Here is a 21,139-nt window from a genome sequence, read left to right as displayed (position 1 = left end):
GACACCAAAACAGCGCATTTGGGGGAAGCTCAATGGGCGACTGGCTCGGAGTGGCTGTAACTCTGCACCACGGCTGAATTTCGGGAACGTCTTTGAATACTGTGTTAGTTGCCCACTAATACCTATATTAAAGAATACATAAAATAGCATGTCATGGGACCTTTAAAGCGAAGATGCCAGGCGTCCATCGCTGCCTTGATCTCTTTGCCTTCACTTGGAGGGTTTCTAGCGCTTTACGCCTAGCAGCATTCCTCTGCTTAGCTGCATGTCTCAGGCGTGCCGTCTTATCCTCTTCCTGTGCAGTCCTCTTGCGCACTTGCACATGTTTTCTGGTAGCCATACTCCACCTGTTTCCTTCCTCTTCCCAACAGCCTCTCCTCTCTCTGTGCTTTATCCCTTCTTCCAGCAGACCTCATGTTCTGGCACAGTCTCTTGTCTACTGGTCCAAACTTCACCTCAGCTCTTTGGAACATTGTGGTAGCAGTCATGGCCCTTGACTTCATGGCATACTTAGTTGTCTGGATCGCATTAAAAGTAGAAATGTTCATGTTTGAACTTTTAGGGTCAATTATGTCTCCCATGAGGCTGAAGGAAGACTCAACCATGGGCCCATGGAAGATGGATATGGCACCTCTGATAACCCTACTGAGGGCTGGATATTTCCCTGTGCTCATAACATTGGCCCACCACATGACCATGTTGTCTCCCTCTTTGTACTGGGCCAGTGTTGGGTCGATGGTGTACCGAATTATTTCCCTGGTGATGTCACTCTCCTGAGGAAGGAGGTGTTTCATGATCACAGCCAGCTGCTTCAGTTGAGCCCCTGCCTCCGAATGGCCTCTCACAATAGGATTGATAGAGAACAAGGCTTGTAGAGTCAAACTTCGAAGTGGCAGTTTTGTCTGCATGCACTTGCCACAAGCCACGTAGGTCTTTGCCACCTTCTTCTTCCATAAACGATTTTTATTGAATTTTCTTTTTTATGCAAACATACAAACATTTACAACCCCCACCCACCCCACACCCGAAACAATCCTTGTCAAATGGAAATTACATAAAAAAACAAAAAACATAGTAAAGAAAAATAAAATGACATGAGTATTTCACCTTAATATTATAGACAATGCCGATCAAATACTGTGCATCACATATACACACATAAAAGGAGTACCTTGTTTAGCTTGGTTACCAAACGGACAGGATTATTACTTAGCCATCGGGAAGCGACTTGAGCTTATTGAAGTGAGAGATGAAGGGGCGCCACCTACAATCAAATTTCTTCAAAGAACCTCTCAGAGAATATTTAATTTTTTCCAGTTTGATAAAGAACATAACATCCCTCAACCAGGAAGACGACAGGGGAGGCTAAGAGAGAAGAGAATGCGATAACATCTGCTTGAGGTCTAGAGTAGGCAGAAGGCACAAGGGGAACCCCAAAAATGGCTGTCAAAGGACATGGCTGAAGATTTAGCTGCAGGACATAAGACAAATGGTTCAGTCTTGGACAGAGAAAAAACGTATGACTGGTCAGCCGGGGCAAAGCCACACCGGTTGCAGCTATCGTCCACGTCAGGTTATATCTCTGCCAATTTGGCTTTAGAAAGGTGGGTTCTATGGAATACCTTAAAGGCCCACTATGCAACTTTTTTAGCCAAAATTACATTAAGTATGCAGGTTGAGAGTTATGCTGATGGTTCTGCATCCATTTCTGGGTCGATTGGTGGGTGTGTAATTTACCCATGTCGCCTCTTCAGTGAAAAAGCGCATATGCAACTTGATCAGTTCGGACCGACACAATCCGGATGTGACGCAGCGGAAGTATCCTCGAAAATGTAGTCAGATTGTAGTTTCGAAAATGCTTTACGGCACAGACACACACCCAAACATGGCACCGGCTAGATATAAACAGCGAGTTGCGAGGCAATTGTTGCATTCATCATGGATCAATCGACTGATAAGGGACCCAAGAGGCGACTGTCGGTGGAACAAAAGAAGAATGGACCAGAAAAGAGATCAGACACGAGTGAAAGGGGAACTATGCAACTTTTTTGGCTTGATTCAGATTCAGATTCAGATTCAGAAAACTTTATTGTCTGTCGTAACAGAAAATCATCTTTGACGTGGCCCGACATACAAACATGAAAATGTACTGCATTCATACAACAACATTGATCTCTGAGAGCACATACAGTGTGTATAGATCTTAAAACAAGTATAAATATTAAAAACTGTAAAAATAACTAAATAAAAGCTGTGGATATGTGTAAAGTGTAAAGTGACAGTGCGTCAGAGTTCCTTTGTCCATAGTTCACTGTTTATTTAAGCTGTTTATGGCAATGGGTATGAATGAGTTTTTGTGTATGTTTTTCTTAGATAGGGATACTCTATACCGGCGGCCTGATGGCAGAAGTTGGAAGGACTTGTGCAAGGGGTGGGTGGGATCCTGTGTAATGAGGTGGGCTTTCCTTTTAACTGTCTGGCTGTGGAGTACTGATAATTGAATTTGAGTTTTGCCAGTTATTTTGCTTCCTTGATTGACGATCCGGGAAAGCTTTGATTTGTTTTTGACAGAGGTGAGGGTGAACCAGGATGTGATGTTGAACGTGAGTACAGATTCTATGAGTGATTTATAGACAGCTTTTAAAATGTCCTGTTTGACATCAAAGCTCCTGAGTTTCCTCAGCAGGAACAGGCGTTGCTGTGCCTTTTTGTACACAGAGTCTGTGTGCTGGGAGAAGGACAGGTGGATGTCCATATCTAAAGGCCTCTACCTGCTCCACTGTCTGCCCATTCAGCCTCAGAGGTTCAAAGAGAGGTTGGGGGGAAGATGTTTGCCTCCCCCCACAACACAGCTCCTTGGTCTTGGAGATGTTGAGCTCCAAAGAGCTCTCTTTGATCCACTGCATCAAGGCGTTGACCTGTTGATAGTAGGCAGACAGAGAGGAGTGATCCTTGATGTTGGCCACCAGAGCCATGTCATCTGCATACTTAAAAAGGGGAATGTCACTGTTGTTGTTTGTTATGTTGTTTGTGTAGATGGAAAATAAGATTGGTGATAAAACACAACCCTGGGGGACACCGGTGTTTAAAATCATGTTCTTGGATTTAAAGCCATTTACCACCACGTGCTGGGACCGGTCCTGCAGGAAGTATTTTATCCACAGGATGAGTGATGGGTGGACTTGTAGATCCAGTAGGCGGTTGCAGAGGGTGGCCGGGTTGACTGTGTTAAAAGCGGAAGAAAAGTCCATGAATAAAATCCGTGTGTGGGAGTGTGGGGAGTCCAGCTGTCTGCAAATGGTGTCCAGGAGAGTCAAACAGGCATCTACCTTAATATAACAGGCTAAGAGTCATTGCGATGGTTCTATTATACATTTTTGTTCGATTGTTCGTTGTTTCGACTCCCCCTTGCGCATCTTGGCGGAGAAAAGGAATATGTTTCTGCCGGCGACCCGCCGCCCACTCTCGCGGGAGTCTCGGGTCTCGCGAAGTAACGAATTGCTTTACGGCACAGACCCCCAAACACGGAACCGGCTCGATATAAACACAAGTAACTAAGGGATTGTTATATTCATCATAGATCAGCCGACTAAAAAGAGACAGAGAAACCCATTGTCGGAGGAACAGAAGAAGAGAAAAGGGAGACTGACCGACAGAGAGGCCAGACAAGTAAACGTTGGGCAAGCTTTTCAGGAATAGCGTGAACTGAAAGAAAAAGAAGACTGCAAATCAGACGCCGACTCGGCCGTGTTGCTTTTGAAATTGAAAGTACCCTTGGGTGAACTTTGTCTTCGTGGTATTCTTGATGTTGATAGTCTCTGTACAAATGTGTTTGCTCAACCATTTTGTTGTGAGCCCTGTAAAAATTGTTTTTTCTCGACCGTTTTGTTGTGAGCCCTGTATGTTTCTAGCTTGCTTGATTGCAACCATATAAACACCTTTGTTTCCATGGGTGTTTTGCTGTTCGTCTGTCTCGTCCCCCAGATACAGACTGAATCCCCGAATCCAGGTTCTTGTTTATTTAGATTATTATGTTGGCCAAACCTCTTACACTGATTGTTCTGTTCAACCTAAGATAAAACAATTATAATGTAGGATATAAATTCTCCCCGTCAACTATAAAAAAGGATGGATTTATGTTTATTGCAATACAAATACACCATTTTAAAAATGTATAACCTTGCCTAAACTTTATGAACATCTACTTCGGACATGGCTCCACGCATTCGCCGGCTTCTTTGAAAAAAAAAGGCACATGGCTCGCGTAGAAGTGCATGGGGAAGGGTCGTCAACGAGTTGTTACGACAGTGTTGTGAAATATCTACTACAAAGCTGTAGGGGGCGCTGTGTAGAGAAATGTGCGTGCCAAAACCAAGAAAACAGCGAAGAAATGCCCGAAGTTGCATAGTGGGCCTTTAAACTGTATGAGCCCAAGGCGAGCACAGGATGATGTTGAGCTCAGTGTTAATTTTGGCAGCAAATTCTGATTTAGTCTTAGTCTTAGTCTTTTGAATAACACACCATATAGTTTTAGTCCTATTTTAGTCTTAGGGCGTGTTCACACAGGCAGTTTTTTTTCCAGGTGCGAGTGGATGTTTTACATTACATTCCTATGATACAGAGTGTTTTTGTAAAAAAAATCCTGGGTGCTTTAAAAACACCGCTGCCAGCGTTTTTTTTTCATTGCTCTGGGTGGTTTTCAAGTTGGGAAAAGTTCAACTCGCCAAGAAAAAGCACCCGACGTCAGGCAGTTTTTTGACAGCTGACCAATGAACGAGAACTTGCGTCACTAGGAAAGACCTCAAAACAAGTATTGTTTAAATATGGCTTGCCTCATGTGGGTGTCTTGCTTTATTATTGAAGGCGCAACGATGCGCAAAAGGGTTTCAAATTGACTCTTGTCGAGTCTGAAATATGCACTGAACCGCATTATCAAACCGTAGCTCTTATATCAAACTATGAAATGCACCGTACTGCTGCCGTCCCCGTTTATATCATGCACCCACAAACGGGAAGGTTCGTCGTTATCCTCGTAACTAGTTGACACTGATACAAGTAGCGTAGTCAACCCACTTTGATACTGTAACCGATTTGCAACGTATATTTGCTCCAGAACATTGTGCTAGACCAGGGGTTTTCAAAGTGTGAGAGAGTGAGCCCCCCCTCAGAGAAGAAATTTCAGCTGAGCCCCCCCCCCCCCCCCCCTGGATTACTTTCTTCTGTGACCGCAGTTCATTTAGCTTCCTATCAAAAAAACTCCCGGGGCTTGGTCACCAGACTTGGGTGCTTGGTCTCAATATGACGCCGGAGTCGACATGGTCTCATACCGTCATTAGCTAGCACCTCTTTGCAAACCACACACTTTGGCAGTGGAGCATCTTCTGATCCAGTCCATGAAAGTCCCAAGTTTAAATATTCATGGTCATACATTTTCTTCTTTTTTTGCTTGCCCCAGACTCTGTCTCCTTACTCACTGTAGCTTTAGATACTAAAAACCGATCCATTTTTGCTAAAGTTAGCCAGCAATATTATTTTCTAGGGCTGTCCACCCCGACTCTGAATTTTCTGAGTCGAATCAGATCTGCCTTTTCAGTCCAGAGATTCGACTATTCGGCGGGGTTTGTTTACCGGCGTTGCTATGGTGACCTAAATTATTATAAGCAACTGAAAACGATGCCGGTCTGAAACTAAAACTGATTCTGAAAAAAGTATAAATGCTATCAAAATTCCGTTTGGATATTATTGAAGATACAAGTGTGTAGATTTGTTTAATGGTTTGAACGATGGTAAACGGTGAAAAAAGGAATGAGTTACGATGTCTAGAAGTAGGTGTATCAGAATGGCCAGGCGTCTTCAATGAAAACAGCTGAAAACGAAGCGGTATGAAACTAAAACTGTGATTCTGAAGATATTTTAAATTATATCGAAATTCTATTTCGATATTATTGAAGATACAAGTGTGTAGATTTGTTAAATGGTTTGCACGAAGATAAACGGTTAAAAATGGATTTAGTTATGTTACTTCTACAGTTGAAGTACGACTTTCAGGTTTTTTTTCGGGTTTATTTTTTTCTCTGTGGGGCGCGCCCCCCACAGTTTGAAAACCACTGTGCTAGACAAAACCCCCCTGTCAGTTTTTTAGTTGGTAAAAACCCGCTCAGGTGTTTTTTAATATACAAAAACCGCCTGTGTGAACACGCCCTTAGTCTAGTTTTAGTCTACTAAATATTAGCAGATTTTAGTCGATTAAATCTACAGTGGACTTCTCTCGCCTCTATGGCGACACATTGCCATAAAGCACTCATGTGATAAAACATGCATTTGGGCGTATTATATCATATCACACGCGTAGATATTAATTGCGAGCGTGCAAATTATCTCTGCGCGCGCGCGAACTCAGAGCGCTGCTCCCCGAGCGAGGAAAACAACTCCTCGAGAGCATTACCTCGTTGCAAGCGAGAGCGGGAAATAACTTCGGTCGCACAAAACTGCCTCAGCCTCTCGCGAATGATGTTCTGCTCTCGCACGCAAATTTAGTTTTGGCACTATGGGGAGGGAACCAAGGCAGGGCGGGCTTTCCTATGATTGGCCGTTTCTGAAGCGCGATATTTGATTGACAGCCCTCCTCAGCCCTCCTCTCATTCAATTCTGAATTGTACAGTAAAAGGCTGAAACCCAGACGACAACCGCGTGGGCAGAGATACCTTCAGTTAAGAAACCCTTGGCTGAATTCGGGCATTTGTGATGAACGAAAATTATGGCTTGTGTAAAATGTAATCTACGTATGTTTCTGAGAAATATGTTAGTGTAGTTAAACTTTGTATAGTTAGAACGTTATTACTTAGGCTGAATCCGAATACTTAGTGCATACTATTTCTGTTCAGTGTCTACTACTTGACGGTACTACACTTGACAGCGTAGTATGGTTTACAGCTATGCGTAGAACGCCTCCGAACATCGCCAAAACTCCACCGGATGTTTGGAGATGACGTATCTCCCCTCAGATGCTGGCAAAATTACCTTGATAAGTTACCTGTTTTCCGTCTTGTCATCGTTGCTATTAAATTAAAAATGTCTCTTTTTACTGAATTACTTACTTTACTATTTTACTCTTTTTAATGTCTTTTTTTCGCCGCTTTCTACAACGTCTTTTGGGTGGTGTCGGGTCAGCCTTCTCTTCGTTCGTTACCAGACTCCGGTTGCATTGTGGGATAGCGTAGTGAACTCTGTTGTTTACTGTGGCGGTAGTACGCATTCGGAAACGTTTTCCGTACTACAGTAACAGTACACTAACCCTACAATTCAGAATTGAATGAGAGGAGGGCTGAGGAGGGCTGTCAATGGTATAAAGGTTTGAATATGCAATACAGACACAGATTTAACGGTTGTAACACAACATGTATTTTATTCTTAACGTCATGTCAGAACTCTCCTTCAATATTGCATCAATCTCAAGTTTGATCTTCTTCTATGGACTTTCTGCATCATTAATGCATGAGATGTACAATGAGTTGAATTCAGGGGCTTATTTTTAACAAAATAAAAGTTAAATAACTGCTAAGGCTACAATGCCTTAGAATACCTTACAATGTCTTGCTACTCTGTTCAAAATCAACAAAATTTGAACAGAACAGATTAGTGCAATTCTCAAATGTAAAATAAAATATGTATTGGCTGTAATGCCATTGTACACAGTACCAAAGAATACTCCTTAATCTTCAAGTAAATAAAAACTGCTCACAGCATTGAAAATAGTTAAATATCACATTAAACAAAAAAAGCACACAACTCTGTACACATCATCTTATGTTACTGTGCATCGTGTGCAAGATCAAAGATTTGAAAAGGAACACAAAAAATATGTAAAAAAAAATATGCATTGGTTGTAATGTCATTGCACACAAAATGAAATATTCTTCTGTTAATATATAAAAAGTGTAATCAATGAGCTCAACTCAAGGCAAGTGAATTACATGCTAAGCTGTAATGCCATTATTGCATGGAACAAAATAATCTCTGCTCTCATATTAAACAAAAATATGAGTTGAATTCAGGGGATTCTTTTTAACAAAACAAAATTTAAATAACTGCTAAGGCTACAATGTCTTGCTACTCTGTGCAAAATCAACAACATTTGAACAGAACAGATCAACTCAACTCAAAACAAGTAAATTACATGCTAAACTGTAATGCCATTATTGCATGGAACAAAAAAAATCTCTGCTTTCATATTAAACAAAAATAAGAGTTGAATTCAGGGGATTCTTTTTAACAAAATAAAAGTTACATAACTGCTAAGGCTACAATGCCTTACAATGTCTTGCTGCTCTCTGCAAAATCAACACAATTTGAACAGAACAGATCAACTCGACTCAAAACAAGTAAATTACATGCTACGCTGTAATGCCATTATTGCATGGAACAAAAAAATCTCTGCTCTCATTTTAAACAGAAAACAAAGCAAATACCAATCAAGTTGTGCATATACTACTACAGGAAATGCTGTAAATAACAGTGAATACAACAGTTCTATTTCTCTTTGTTCATTTTAAGGAAAGCACTTCGCTCCAATGTGAACCTTCCTCGGTTGCGCCGTCCTCTTGTGAGGTCACCTGTGATGCTGAATACCCTCTCTGCAAAAGCATGAGAAGCTGGCATAGCCAACGAGTAACGCAAAATGCTTTAAACTGTGATAAAAACGTATCACTCTTTTCCAGCCAGAAGTCTGTTCCTGTGTCCTCAGTGTTAGGATGTAAAAGTTCTTCCTTATACTTGATGATCTGCTGCCTGATGCTGGTTGAGGAGGTTTTCTGTTTAGGCCTTGTGGTGCGGCATTTTGAGAGGAACCTAATCACCGGCTGCCTTTATGGTGTCGCTGCTTCTGGTTCCTCAATAACCTCTTCTTCTGCATCATGTTCAGACTGGTCCTCCTGTCTTGTGTGTGGGAAAGTGCATTTGATCACATAGTCTTCTGCCTGTTTCAGCAGTTCCTGGATATTTCCATCAGCCACATCAACATTAACAAGGATTTCACAGACAGTTAGGTCGACGAAGCAGGCAGCTGCTGCAAGCGGTGAGAACTTTTCATTGGTTGAATCCAAGAAGCAAGCAAAACGTTGGTTCAGATTTGCTCTCATTTTCCCTGCAAGAGTGGCGAGGTCTCTCTACTGAGTGCTCTCTGCAAAGGCAGTTAGGTGACTTGGCAGATCAAAGAGGGCAGGAACCACTAGGGACATAGATGTGGTGTCACTCTGGAGGGTTTTAGTGTGTTCCGCAAAAGGCAGCAGTAGGTCATGCAATGACGAAAGCTTTTGCCACTCACTAGTAAGCAAACTGTCCCATCCCATGTCACTTGCGATTTGACAGACTGCATCTTTGACTGTGAGGAGTTGTGTGACCATGTTGAATGTGCTTGACCAGCGTGTGAGGCAGTCATTTACAACAATCAGACCACACTGGTCCAATGTTGCAACTGAGGACTTGCGAAAGAGCTTCACCACAGACCTTGCTTTATCGAGGACTCTTTTGACAGTTGTCTCTTTCTGCAACATGTGGACCACAACAAGTTGTATGGTATGCACCACACACGGTGTCCTGTCCATTTCCATGTCGTCATAATGGTACCTAATAACAAGAAGAAAAGACAACCAAATAAGTCTAAACCTAATAAAGTGGCTGGTGTGTGTCTGTATATACTGTATACATGTGGCAGGGGGAAGATCATTCATGTGATAATTGTCATGTAAAAGAATAAACTAAACATGGCTCACCGCTGGTCAGATTCAGAGTCACTTTCCTGCGTCATTGACCCAGGGGAGTCATCCTCAGAGCTTGTTTCTTCTGCTGTGGTGTGTTTAAAGGCTGCCACCATGTTACTCCCATTGTCCGTTATTACCGTCATGATCTTCTCCTTTGGTATGGCCCACTCTTGCATACATTTATCCTCACATGCCTTAATAGACAGTGCAGTGTGTGGGTGAGCTACTTGTTCAAGGGCCAACAATATGTGTACATGTTTATTTCGTTCAACACAAAAGTAGCATGCGCTTATGGCAAGGAATGAGGCTGTCAGTCCTTTTTTTGTCCACATGTCAAGGCCCATGGATACTCTTCGGGCAGCAGCCAGTCTCTCTTTGAACTTTTGTCTTTCAAGTCCATACTGGGTTTCAATCAAATTGCTAATTTTTGTTTTCTTTGGAACCGTTAGTCTCTTATCTACTATCTCCATCATCAACACAAAGTCCTCGTCTTCAATTGTTGTGAGTGGTAAACCTGTGCTTCCAATCCATCTAGCTATGGCCTGCTCCTTCGTATGTTGTTGCTTCGATTCAGTTTTGTACTTCGAAGAAATTTGGAAAGCTGCAGAGATGGTCTGCTGCTGGGTTGCACTAGCATCACTAGTTTCCACTAGGCCCATGTTCATCTTTGTCATCAGATGTCTTCTGTGTCTGTGAGGGTGAATAAAGGGGGAATCAAGTTGTGATTCTTTTTTCTTACACACACACACACACACACACACACACACACACACACACACACACACACACACACACACACACACACACACACACACACACACACACACACACACACAATTTATGCTCATATTTATTGAGTGATACAATCGTCTAATCAATACAGTTCTGAGGTGGTTTCCTTTAGCTTCTATTTTATTCCAAGTTTAGCGGAAACATGGTGGTTTATCTGATAAAATATCCGTAGCCTATATGCTTACCTTCGCGTGTATTTCTGGATGAGTCGTCTGTTAATGTCGCTTCAAGTTGGTAGTGTTTTTCCCAGCGATTTTTGCTCACCACGAGGTACAGACGGCCTTGTTGTCCTTGTTGTCATATGTGAAGTGCGACCAGATGTAAATTCTCCATTTTCGCCCTAGTCCTAACATTTCTGTTGTTCATAAGACCGGGTGCAATGCAAAACGTTGTTGTGTTAATTTGTTCTCTCTTGTTCTCTGGTGTAACTGCGTTTGTTTAATTGTTTCACGGCAATGCACGCACCTGCATTTGCCGCGGTTTTTTAATCAATCAACCTAACCTCAAAAGATTCGCTCTGATTGGATTTCTTCCCAACTTGTCCCACAAAAAGAGTAGTTCTGATTGGATCTCTTCCCCATTCGTCCCGCCCTAACATTTTCGTGTCATTTGTATTCGTTGACTATAGTGTCAGTTATATTTCGTCACAGTCTTCGTCATCATATCTGACTTTTATTTCGTTTTTATTTCGTTTTTGTCCGTGAAAAAGGTTTGTTTGTTGTACGAATATTTTTCGTCATAGTCTTCGTCAACAAAATTAACAATGGTTGAGCTCATTTTATCGATTGCCTTAGCCCACCAGTCCTCTGTGAAATCCACATTTAATTCTTTCTCCCATGCAACCTTAGCTTTGAGCACAGGTTTGTTATTGAGCGACATAAGACCGCTATATACCCGGGATATAAGAGCTTTCTGATTGGGACTAAATTTAAGTAATTCCTCCCAGGGCAAAGTGGGGGGTGGTGAGGGAAACGAAGGATACTGCGTGCAAATGAAGTGCCTTATGTGTAAGTAACGAAAGAAATGTGAATGTGGCAAACCAAATTTCTTAATTAGTTCTGTAAAACTAGAAAAAACTCTGTTTTCCTAAAAATCCAAGAAGCAATTAATGCCTTTTGCTTCCCATAGAGAAAGTGAGGCATCTAAAGCAGAGGGAAATAGGTGGTTACCAACTATGGGAGCAAGTATAGACGTCGAGGATAAGAATTTGAAATGACGCCGGAACTGATACCAGATCATAAGGGAAGCCAACACAATTGGGTTTTTGGTGTGCTAAGACACCACAGTTAGAAGAGGGGAACTCAACAACGCCGAAAGAGATGTACCCAGACAAGACTTTGATTCAATGGACCCCCAAGAGGTGTTAACTGTATGGAACCAAAACAAACGTTTTTGAATATTAGCTGACCAGTAGTTGTACATAGAGTTTGGCAGGGCAAGGCCCCCTCCAAATTTACTAATTTCTAGTACTACACCCAAGAACCTACTAGTTCTTGGGTGTTTTCCTGCCCAAACAAATTATGTTTTAAGTTTGTTCAACGATTTAAAGAAGGATTTTGGTAAGAATATCGGAATGGATTGGAATAAGTAAAGAAATCGGGGTAAAATTGTCATCTTCACAGAGTTAATTCTGCCTGTCAGCGTCAAAGGGAGGTTACCCCATCTCTGAAAGTCCGATTTAGTCTGGTTAAGTAGACAGCTGAAATGGACGGAGTGATATTGAGCCCTAAATATTTAAACCCTGAGCGGCTAATATTAAATGACAAATTCAACTGCTGGTGGTCCGAGGGGGGGATGTTAAGAGGTAAACACTCACTTTTCTGCAGATTAAGTTTATACCTGGAAAAGGAGCCAAATTCATTAAGAATGGAGACCACAAACGGAATAGCTGTAGCAGGATTCGAGACATAGAGCAAGAGGTCATCCGCATATAATGACACGATGTTCGGTTCCCTCACTATAGATTCCCTGAAGTAGGGGGGAAGAGCGCAGGGCTATGGATCGGGGCTCGATAGCTAGGGCAAATAAAAGCGGACTTAAGGGGCAGCCCTGTCGGGTCCCGCGTGACAGTGGTAAATAATCAGACCGAGTGTCCCCAGTGCAAACACTTGCCTGGGGATCTGTATATAAAAGACGAATCCACGAGCTAAAGCGGCCACCAAAGCCCATTTTTTTAAGAGCAGTTAATAAATACAGCCATTCTACTCGATCAAAGGCCTTTTCGGCATCCAGTGATATTACAACTTCAGGAGATGTAGAGGTAGGGGTCGAATTATGTTCATTAATGTTCGGATATTGAAGAAGAATGACGCCCTTTAATGAACCCTGTCTGCTCCTTCGAGACAATATCCGGCAAAACTGCCTCGAGACTAGTTGCTAGCACCTTTGCTAAGACCCTGACATCAACATTGAGGAGCGATAAAGGCCTGTAGGACTCGCAACAAGTAGGGTCTTTATCCTTCTTAAGTGGGAGAGAGATTGATGCCTGGGTCAGGGTAGGTGGTAGTGTCCCCCGTTCGATTGACTCACTATATACAGCTAGAAGGAGTGGCCCTAGTTTTCTACTAAATTTCTTAAAGAACTCGTGGGTTAGCCATCAGGGCCAGGGGCTTTGTTACTTTGCATAGAACTTATTGCATCAGCTATTTCCTGTGGCACCAATGGCAAATCTAGGTTGTGTCCAATTGCAGGATCAATAGTGGGCACACTAAGATTATTAAAAAATTGGTCCATGGTGGTGTTGTCGGTTTGGGAGTCGGATTGGTAAAGAGCCGAATAAAACGATTTGAATATTGCATTAATATCGGAAGGGGCAGACAGGAGAGCACGGAGTGAGTCCTTAATTTGAGTAATGAGACGTGAGGAAGCTTGGCGCTTTAGCTGATGGGCGAGCAAGCGACCACCCTTATCGCCATGTTCATAGTAATTACTGCGAGATTGCAAAAGCATGCATTCTGCCTGCCTAATGGTGAGCAAATCGAACTCAGCCTGCAGATTGAAGCGCTCCTTATTAGGGTTGAGCACCGAAACTCGGTTCCAGTAGGGAACCGGTTCCGACGTAAACGGTTGTAACAAGATCGAATAAGAACGCACATTTTGGTGCCTCATAACGGTGCCTGACATTTTTTAACGCCCCCTGCCCCGCCCCCATGGTGTTGCGGCGTCAACTTATGTAAGTGCTGGGCACTATACCGGTTCACACTGAATAACGGTGTGTATTTTCGTTAGGATATGATTTTTTTATATGACGTCATACTGGTGTATTTGATTACACAACGTTCGGAACGCAGCGCTGCGCGACACTGTTTCAGACGGGACCCTTTTCAATGTTCAAGTTTCAAGTTTTCAAGTTTATTATATTATAGCCATTTCAACAGTATATAAAATACAGTTGATAGGAATTTGTTTTGGTGTGCTCACATGTATTACACAGCAACATAACAACACAACATTACAAGACAGAAAGCCAAAACGGCACATAAATAACAAGGAGTACAACACTTAACACACATGAAAAACACACAATGCATGGTTCACGGGGAATGACAGCAGTAAAGTACAGTACAGTGGTGCAAAAACTGCAAGTGAGGTAGACCATGAAGATCTTAAAGACCTTAAAGTGCTTAGTGCTTGTTCAAGTGGCGTATAGCTTGTAGATAGGTACTATCCCTAAAGCGTGTTGTTTTGCTTGTGATGCTTCTGTACCTCCTCCCTGATGGTAAGAGTGTGAATAAGTGGTGTGCTGGATGAGAGGGGTCAGAGATGATCTTCCTAGTTTTCCTGGAAATTCTGGTGTCATAGTGCGAGCCTATGGTAGGCAGACTACAGCCAATGATTTTAGAGGCCCTGCGTACTACCCTCTCAAGCTGTTGTTTATCCTGGCTGGTAGCACTACCATACCGGACCAGGAGGGAGAAGGTGAGCACGCTTTCGATGGCTGCACGATAAAAATGGGTCATGCCTGCCTGACTTAGGGCGTGTTCACACAGGCAGTTTTTTTATATTAAAAAACACCTGACCCGGGCGGTTTTTTACCAACTAAAAAACTGACAGGGTGGTTTTGTCAAGTTCATTCTCGAGCAGAATGTTCTAGAGCCAACGTTGCAAATCAGTTACCGCATCAAAGTGGTTTGACTACGCTACAGTGTCAGTTACAATGTCGAGGATGAGAAAATTAGCCCTTGTTTTGGCGTTAAATGACAACGACGAGGATAACGATGAACCTTCCCGTTTGTGGGTGCATGACATAAACCGGGGACGGCAGCAGTACGGGGCGTTTCATAGTTTGATTCAGGAGCTATGGTTTGATAATGCACGGTTCAGTGCATATTTCAGACTCGACAAGAGTCAATTTGAAACCTTGTTGCGCATCGTTGCGCCTTCAATAATAAGGCAAGACACCCACATGAGGCAAGCCATCAGTCCAGAGGAACGACTCAGCATTTGTTTAAGGTAAATCCGCAAATATATTTATAAAAAGGATTATGAAATCAGACGCATGTCTCGTAGCTTATTTTATTACTAGTAACAAGCAGGTAGTAGTTTACCTAGCAACAGGTCTAATGTAAGCTATGTTGTCTTGCCTCCCATACTCTTTGGTGTTGCAGAGCTTGTTTTCACCTTTTCAGCATACGTAGGCAAGGCAAGGCAACTTTATTTATATAGCACTTTTCATACACAAGGCAGACTCAAGTGCTTCACATATAAACATTGTCATAGAAGAAGAAATGGGTAAAATAGAAAGTTAAAAAGGCATTTTAGTATTAAAATAGAATATAAAGGCAAATTTAAAAAAGCTTTTTAGAAAGTGCAATGTATTTAAGATTTAGCAGAAAGCTAAAGCAAACATAAAAGTCTTCAGTCTTGTTTTAAAGGTGCTCAGAGTAGGCCTATTTTATATGCATATCGTCCCTCGCTGGACAGGATGTAGACTGCTAGCATTACCTAACTGACTGTCAGGCCTGCAAATGAAATAGAAACTGCTATCTAACTGCTAACGGCTACAATCAAGATCAACAGGTGTATGCGTGCTTGCTCAATTGTTTCAGACTAAACTAAATATCACTCTTTGGGCAGGTATCTGGCAACTGGCGATTCATTCCGGTCCATCGCTTTCGCCTTCAGGATGGGTGCCAGCACTGTGGCAGGCATAGTTCATCAGGTCTGCACAGCTATTTGGGATTGCCTCCTGCCAGATTACATGCCTATTCCAGACAAAGCAGCGTGGAGAAAGATAGCCACTGGATTCCAACAGCTGGATTTCCCCAACTGCATAGGGGCAATGGATGGGAAACACGTAGTCATTGAGGCTCCTCCCTCCAGTGGCACTCTTTATTACAATTACAAAGGCACTTTTTCCATCGTCCTTCTGGCTGTAGTCGACGCCAGGTACTGTTTCAGGCTTGTTGACATCGGGGCCTATGGAAGAAACAGTGATGGGGGAACCCTCTCCTCCTCCGCTTTTGGTACTGCCCTACGGCAGAACACATTGGGTATCCCGGATGACTCCATCCTCCCAGGGGCAGAACATCTTGGCCCGATGCCTCATGTGTTTCTGGCAGACGAAGCCTTCCCCTTGCGGCGTAACATCATGCGCCCATACCCTGGCTACAACACTGGAGAAAAAAAAGTGTTTAACACCCGTCTCTCTCACGTGCGCAGAATGGTCGAGTGTGCGTTTGGCATACTGGCATCCCAATGGAGAGTGTACCGTCGGGTGCTGTGTGTCTCTCCAGAAGTGGCAGAGAACATGGTAAAGGCCACCTGCATGCCCCATAACTTTCTGAGGTGGGATGCCAGTACTACAATACCGGCTAGGTCATCTACTGGAACATCCACAGCTGAGCCATCACAAGGTCTCCAGAACGCACCTCGCCTTGGCACCAACAATGCTGGCAGAGATGTTGTGGCAGTGAGGGAGAAGTTTGCTCAGTACTTCATGTCTGAAGCAGGACGAGTTCCCTGGCAGGATAACATCTAGGCACAAACATATATATATATGTTTATTTATGTTTACATTTATTTATTTATTTATATATATTTATTTATTTATATTAATCCTCTATACAGTTCTCTACATTTATCTTTTTATTTTACTTGAATCCTGTTTTACTTCTATTAATATCTCTACTTTCTATATTAGCTAAGAGTTTATTGTTTACTGTTTTTGTTTACTTTTTATAGTTAGTTAGTTAAGAGTTTATTATTTATCTTATATTATTATTATGTTTACTGTTTACTTTTTGTTTTACTTTTTATAGTTATCTAGAGTGTATTGTTTATCTTATATTGTATATAATTTAATATTGTGTTGTGTTTCTTCTGTAAACTACTGGACAATCAATTTCCTTGAGGGAGTCATCACAAAAGGATCAATAAAGCCTAATCTAATCTAATCTAATCAAATTTCATCACAAACCAACATACCTCGCTCCGCTTGCCAAGGGTGCAAGACGAGGGAAAAGTTGCATTCACCGGACATTCATGGGTCAGCCGTTGGCTTGCTTCATACGCTATTCAGACATAAAACGGCATAGAAATGTGACCGGTGTAAGACAAATGAACTATAAAACTTACACACAAAATGTTTCAATATGAACCCAACATTTATATAACCAAAATACAGGCTTTAAGACATATTAACTTACGTCTTTGACGCGACTACGCGCGAAACACGCATCGCCGTGAATGCCACTGTGCGCCTCTAAAAGGGTACCGGGTGAGACGTAAACAAAAGGTTCCGGGGCACAATACAGGTGGATGCACAATAGGTCCGTTACATAGGCCTTAAAAGAACCAACCAAACCAACAGCTCTTTTAAGAGCTACCCAAAGCTTCTGCTTAAAAGCTATTCCATTTCATCACCAGCAAACACCAGATGATGTGGTGAAGTTGAAGTTTTCTCTGAATCTTGGAAGCAGTACCACACCCATGAACGATAAAGCTGACTTAAGTTTAAATATTTTTTTCATACCTAATAGAAATTGTGTGGCTCCTATGTATATCAAAGTGGGTATTGTAGTGATAAAACAAGATAAAATGTTAAATCTCCTTCAGAATATCTAATGTAAAGAAAGAGGTACAAAGCAGATGTTTGTGTTTAAATGTAATAATTTAATTTAATAATTTCATTTATTCTCCAAACTCGATGTCATAAAACAGGGACTGCATTCTACACTTTAGCAATGCCTGTTTGCGAGGCTCCAACCTTGCCAGTGTGGGTGCAAAGCTCAATAGGAAACGCTCATGCTCATTCTCCTCTTTCGCAAGGGCACTGAGGACCTGTTGCTGGTAGGGGGTTATGGTCGCAGTGGCCTGCCTCTTCCTCCCTCTTTGTACTCTCATGGGCCCGAATTCCTGCTGCTGTTCTTGTTGAGGTGGTTGTGGGGGTGGAGATGGAGAGGGTGGGGGCCTAGATGAATAGATAGATAGATAGATAGATAGATAGATAGATAGATAGATAGATAAATACTTTAATAATCCCAGAGGGAAATTATTTTTGTCACGAACTCCAGATATACATACACAAATAAATAAATAAATAAATAAATATTAAGAATAAAATATAACATATATATCCATATCCATATATATACATATACATACACACACACATATATATATATATATATATATATATATATATATATATACATATACATATACATACAACATAAATACACATACATACACAAAAGATAAAAGATACAACCTAAGAAAAACAAAAAATACAAATAAAAAATGTAAGGACAATATAAATATATATACAACACCATATATACACATACATATATATATATATATACATATACATATACACATACACATATACACATACATACATATATACATACATACATACATACATACATACATACACAAAAGACAGCACTGTACAAAAAGAATTGTACAGTATTGTGCAAAAGGTGCAAGAATTATAGTCCTTGTTTGAGGTCAGAGATTACAGAGAGGGACGGTGTCTGACATTCTAAGGGAGGCGTTGTAAATTTTAATGGCCACAGGCAGGAAAGATTTCCTGTGGCGCTCTGTGGTGCATCTGGGTGAGAGGAATCTCCTGCTGAAGGTGCTCCTCTGCAGGGCCAGTGTGTCATAGAGAGGGTGTGAGACATTGTCCAAGATGGACTGAAACCTGGACAGCATCCTCCTCTCTGCCACGGTCATCAGGGTGTCCAGTTCCTCCCCCACAACATCACCGGCCCTCCTAATCAGTCTTTCAAGTCTGTTGGTGTCTGCAACCCTCATCCCACTGCCCCAGCATGTGACAGCGAAGAAGATTGCACTGGCTACAACAGACTCGTAAAACATCCTCAGCATCGTCCGGCAGATGTTAAAGGACCTCAGCCTCCTGAGGCAAAAGAGTCGGCTTTGGCCTTTTTTGTAGACAGCCTCTGCATTTCTAGACCAGTCCAACTTGTTATTAAAGTACACCCCCAGGTACTTGTACTCCTCAACAGTGTCCACTGGGACCCCCTGTATGGAAACAGGGGTCACAGCTGCTGTTTTCTCCCTCCTCAGATCCACAATGAGCTCCTTCGTCTTTGTCACGTTGAGTTGCAGGTGATTCAGCTCACTCCAAGTGACAAAGTTGTCCACAACAGTCCTGTATTCACGGTCATCCCCCTTTTCAATGCAGCCAACTATTGCTGAGTCATCAGAAAACTTCTGAAGGTGGCAGGACTCAGTGCAATAGTTAAAGTCTGAGGTGAAGAGGGTGAAGAGGAAGGGAGAGAGGACAGTCCCCTGTGGGGCCCCAGTGTTGCTGACCACCTTGTCAGACACACAGTTCTGTAGGCGTACGTACTGTGGTCTGCCCGTCAGGTAATCAACAATCCAGGACACGATGGGGGCCTCCACCTCCATCGCAGTCATCTTCTCACCCAGTAGAGCCGGACGGATGGTGTTGAAGGCACTGGAGAAATCAAAGAACATGACTCTCACAGTGCTTGCCGGCTTGTCCAGATGAGTGTAGACTCTGTTCAGCAGGTAGATGATGCCGTCCTCAACTCCCAGGCGGGGCTGGTAGGCGAACTGTAGTGGATCAGTGAAGGGCCTGACCATAGGCCTTAGCTGCTCCAGGATGAGCCTCTCCAGGGTCTTCATGACATAGGACGTCAGGGCCACCGGTCTGTAGTCCTGAGGGCCGTTGGGACGCGGCTTCTTAGGTACAGGAACGAGGCAGGACGTCTTCCACAGCACGGGGACCCTCTGGAGGTGCAGGCTCAGGATGAAGACCAGACTCAGTACTCCACACAGCTGATGGGCACAGGCTTTAAGCACCCTGGGCAACACACCATCGGGGCCTGCAGCTTTGCCGGAGTGGAGTCTTGTTAGCTGTCTTCTCACCAGGTCAGGCGTGAAGGACACTGTAGAGGTGACAGTTGGGGGAGGGGTGAGGTCCTCAGGTTGTAGAGGACATGATGCAGAGCAGGGAGGAGGGGTGGAGTAGGTAGGAGTGAATTGAGGTGTCAAGGGGCAGACAAGAGGTCTGTAAGGAGAAGGAGTAGGGGGAGGTGGAGTGGCAGTAGGTGTTTGGCAGCAAGCAGAAGAGTCGTGTGGGGGAGGGGCCGCTGTATCAAACCTATTGAAAAATAGGTTCAGTTCATTGGCCCGGTCCACACAGCCCTCCAACCCCATGCCACCAGTCTTCTGGAACCCAGTGATGTTTCTCATACCACTCCACACATCCCTCGTGTTGTTTTGCTGGAGTTTATTCTCCAGCTTTCTCCTGTATCTGCCTTTTGCCTCCTTGATTGCAAGTTTGAGTACCACCTGTACTCTCCTCACCTCATCACGGTTGCCATCTGTGAACGCCCTCTTCTTTTCATTCAGGATGGCCTTAATGTCCTTTGTGATCCACGGCTTATTGTTGGCATAACAGGTAACAGTCCGAGCAGGGACATTGCAGTCCACACAGAAGTTGATATAGTCCGTGATGCACTCTGTAAGCCCATCAATGTCCTCCCCGTGGGGCTCACAGAGTGCAGGCCAGTCAGTCACCTCAAAGCAGCCCTGCAGTGCCTCATAAGCCTCCCCCGACCACCTCCTCACAGTCCTTGTGGTCGTAGGCTTCCTCTTCACCAGCGGCACATAGCAGGGTTTGAGGTGAACCAGGTTATGATCTGACCTGCCCAGAGGGGGGAGAGAAGAGGAGATGTATGCATCCTTAATGTTAGCATACATCAGGTCCAGGGTCCTCTCCTCTCTGGTAGGACAGCTCACATATTGCTTGAAGGTTGGCAGAACTCTATCCAAGGTGACGTGGTTAAAGTCTCCCGAAATGATGATGAGGGCACTGGGGTGTTGAGTCTGGAGTTTGGAGATGGTGGTGTGGACGATGTTGCTGGCAGATGTTGGGTTTGCAGAGGGAGGGATGTACAGTACAACAATGATAACATGCGGGATCTCTCTAGGCAGATGGTATGGACGAAGTCCAACGGCGAGCAGTTCAGCATCCGGGCTACAGAGCTGTTCTTTAATGGTGATGTGACCAGGATTGCACCAACTGCTGTTTACAAAAACGGCAACCCCCCCTCCTTTCCGCTTACCGCTCTCAATACAATCCCGGTCAG

The 21,139-nt window shown here is 43.2% G+C and overlaps 1 protein-coding gene across 1 annotated transcript; it reads left to right on the top strand.

Annotated features, from left to right (window-relative positions):
- The first annotated feature begins 13,670 nt into the window (after nt 1-13,670).
- Nucleotides 13,671-17,541, top strand: LOC130401424 (uncharacterized). The gene is made up of 2 exons (XM_056605156.1): nt 13,671-15,002; nt 15,627-17,541. The coding sequence occupies exons 1-2, from the start codon at nt 14,707-14,709 to the stop codon at nt 16,528-16,530; spliced, it is 1,200 nt and encodes a 399-aa protein (XP_056461131.1). The 5' UTR covers nt 13,671-14,706; the 3' UTR covers nt 16,531-17,541.
- The last annotated feature ends 3,598 nt before the right edge of the window (nt 17,542-21,139 follow it).

The sequence above is a fragment of the Gadus chalcogrammus genome, chromosome 13 (genome assembly GCF_026213295.1).
Source record: "Gadus chalcogrammus isolate NIFS_2021 chromosome 13, NIFS_Gcha_1.0, whole genome shotgun sequence".
NCBI lineage: Eukaryota > Metazoa > Chordata > Actinopteri > Gadiformes > Gadidae > Gadus > Gadus chalcogrammus.
This window is presented reverse-complemented; position numbering and strand designations above follow the sequence as displayed.

Bases quoted from the DNA above. Each gene is read 5' to 3' on its own strand.
- LOC130401424 (XM_056605156.1), top strand. From the start codon at position 14,707: ATGTCGAGGATGAGAAAATTAGCCCTTGTTTTGGCGTTAAATGACAAC. The intron at 15,003-15,626 runs GTAAATCCGCAA...CTCTTTGGGCAG, and splicing joins CGACTCAGCATTTGTTTAAG to GTATCTGGCAACTGGCGATT.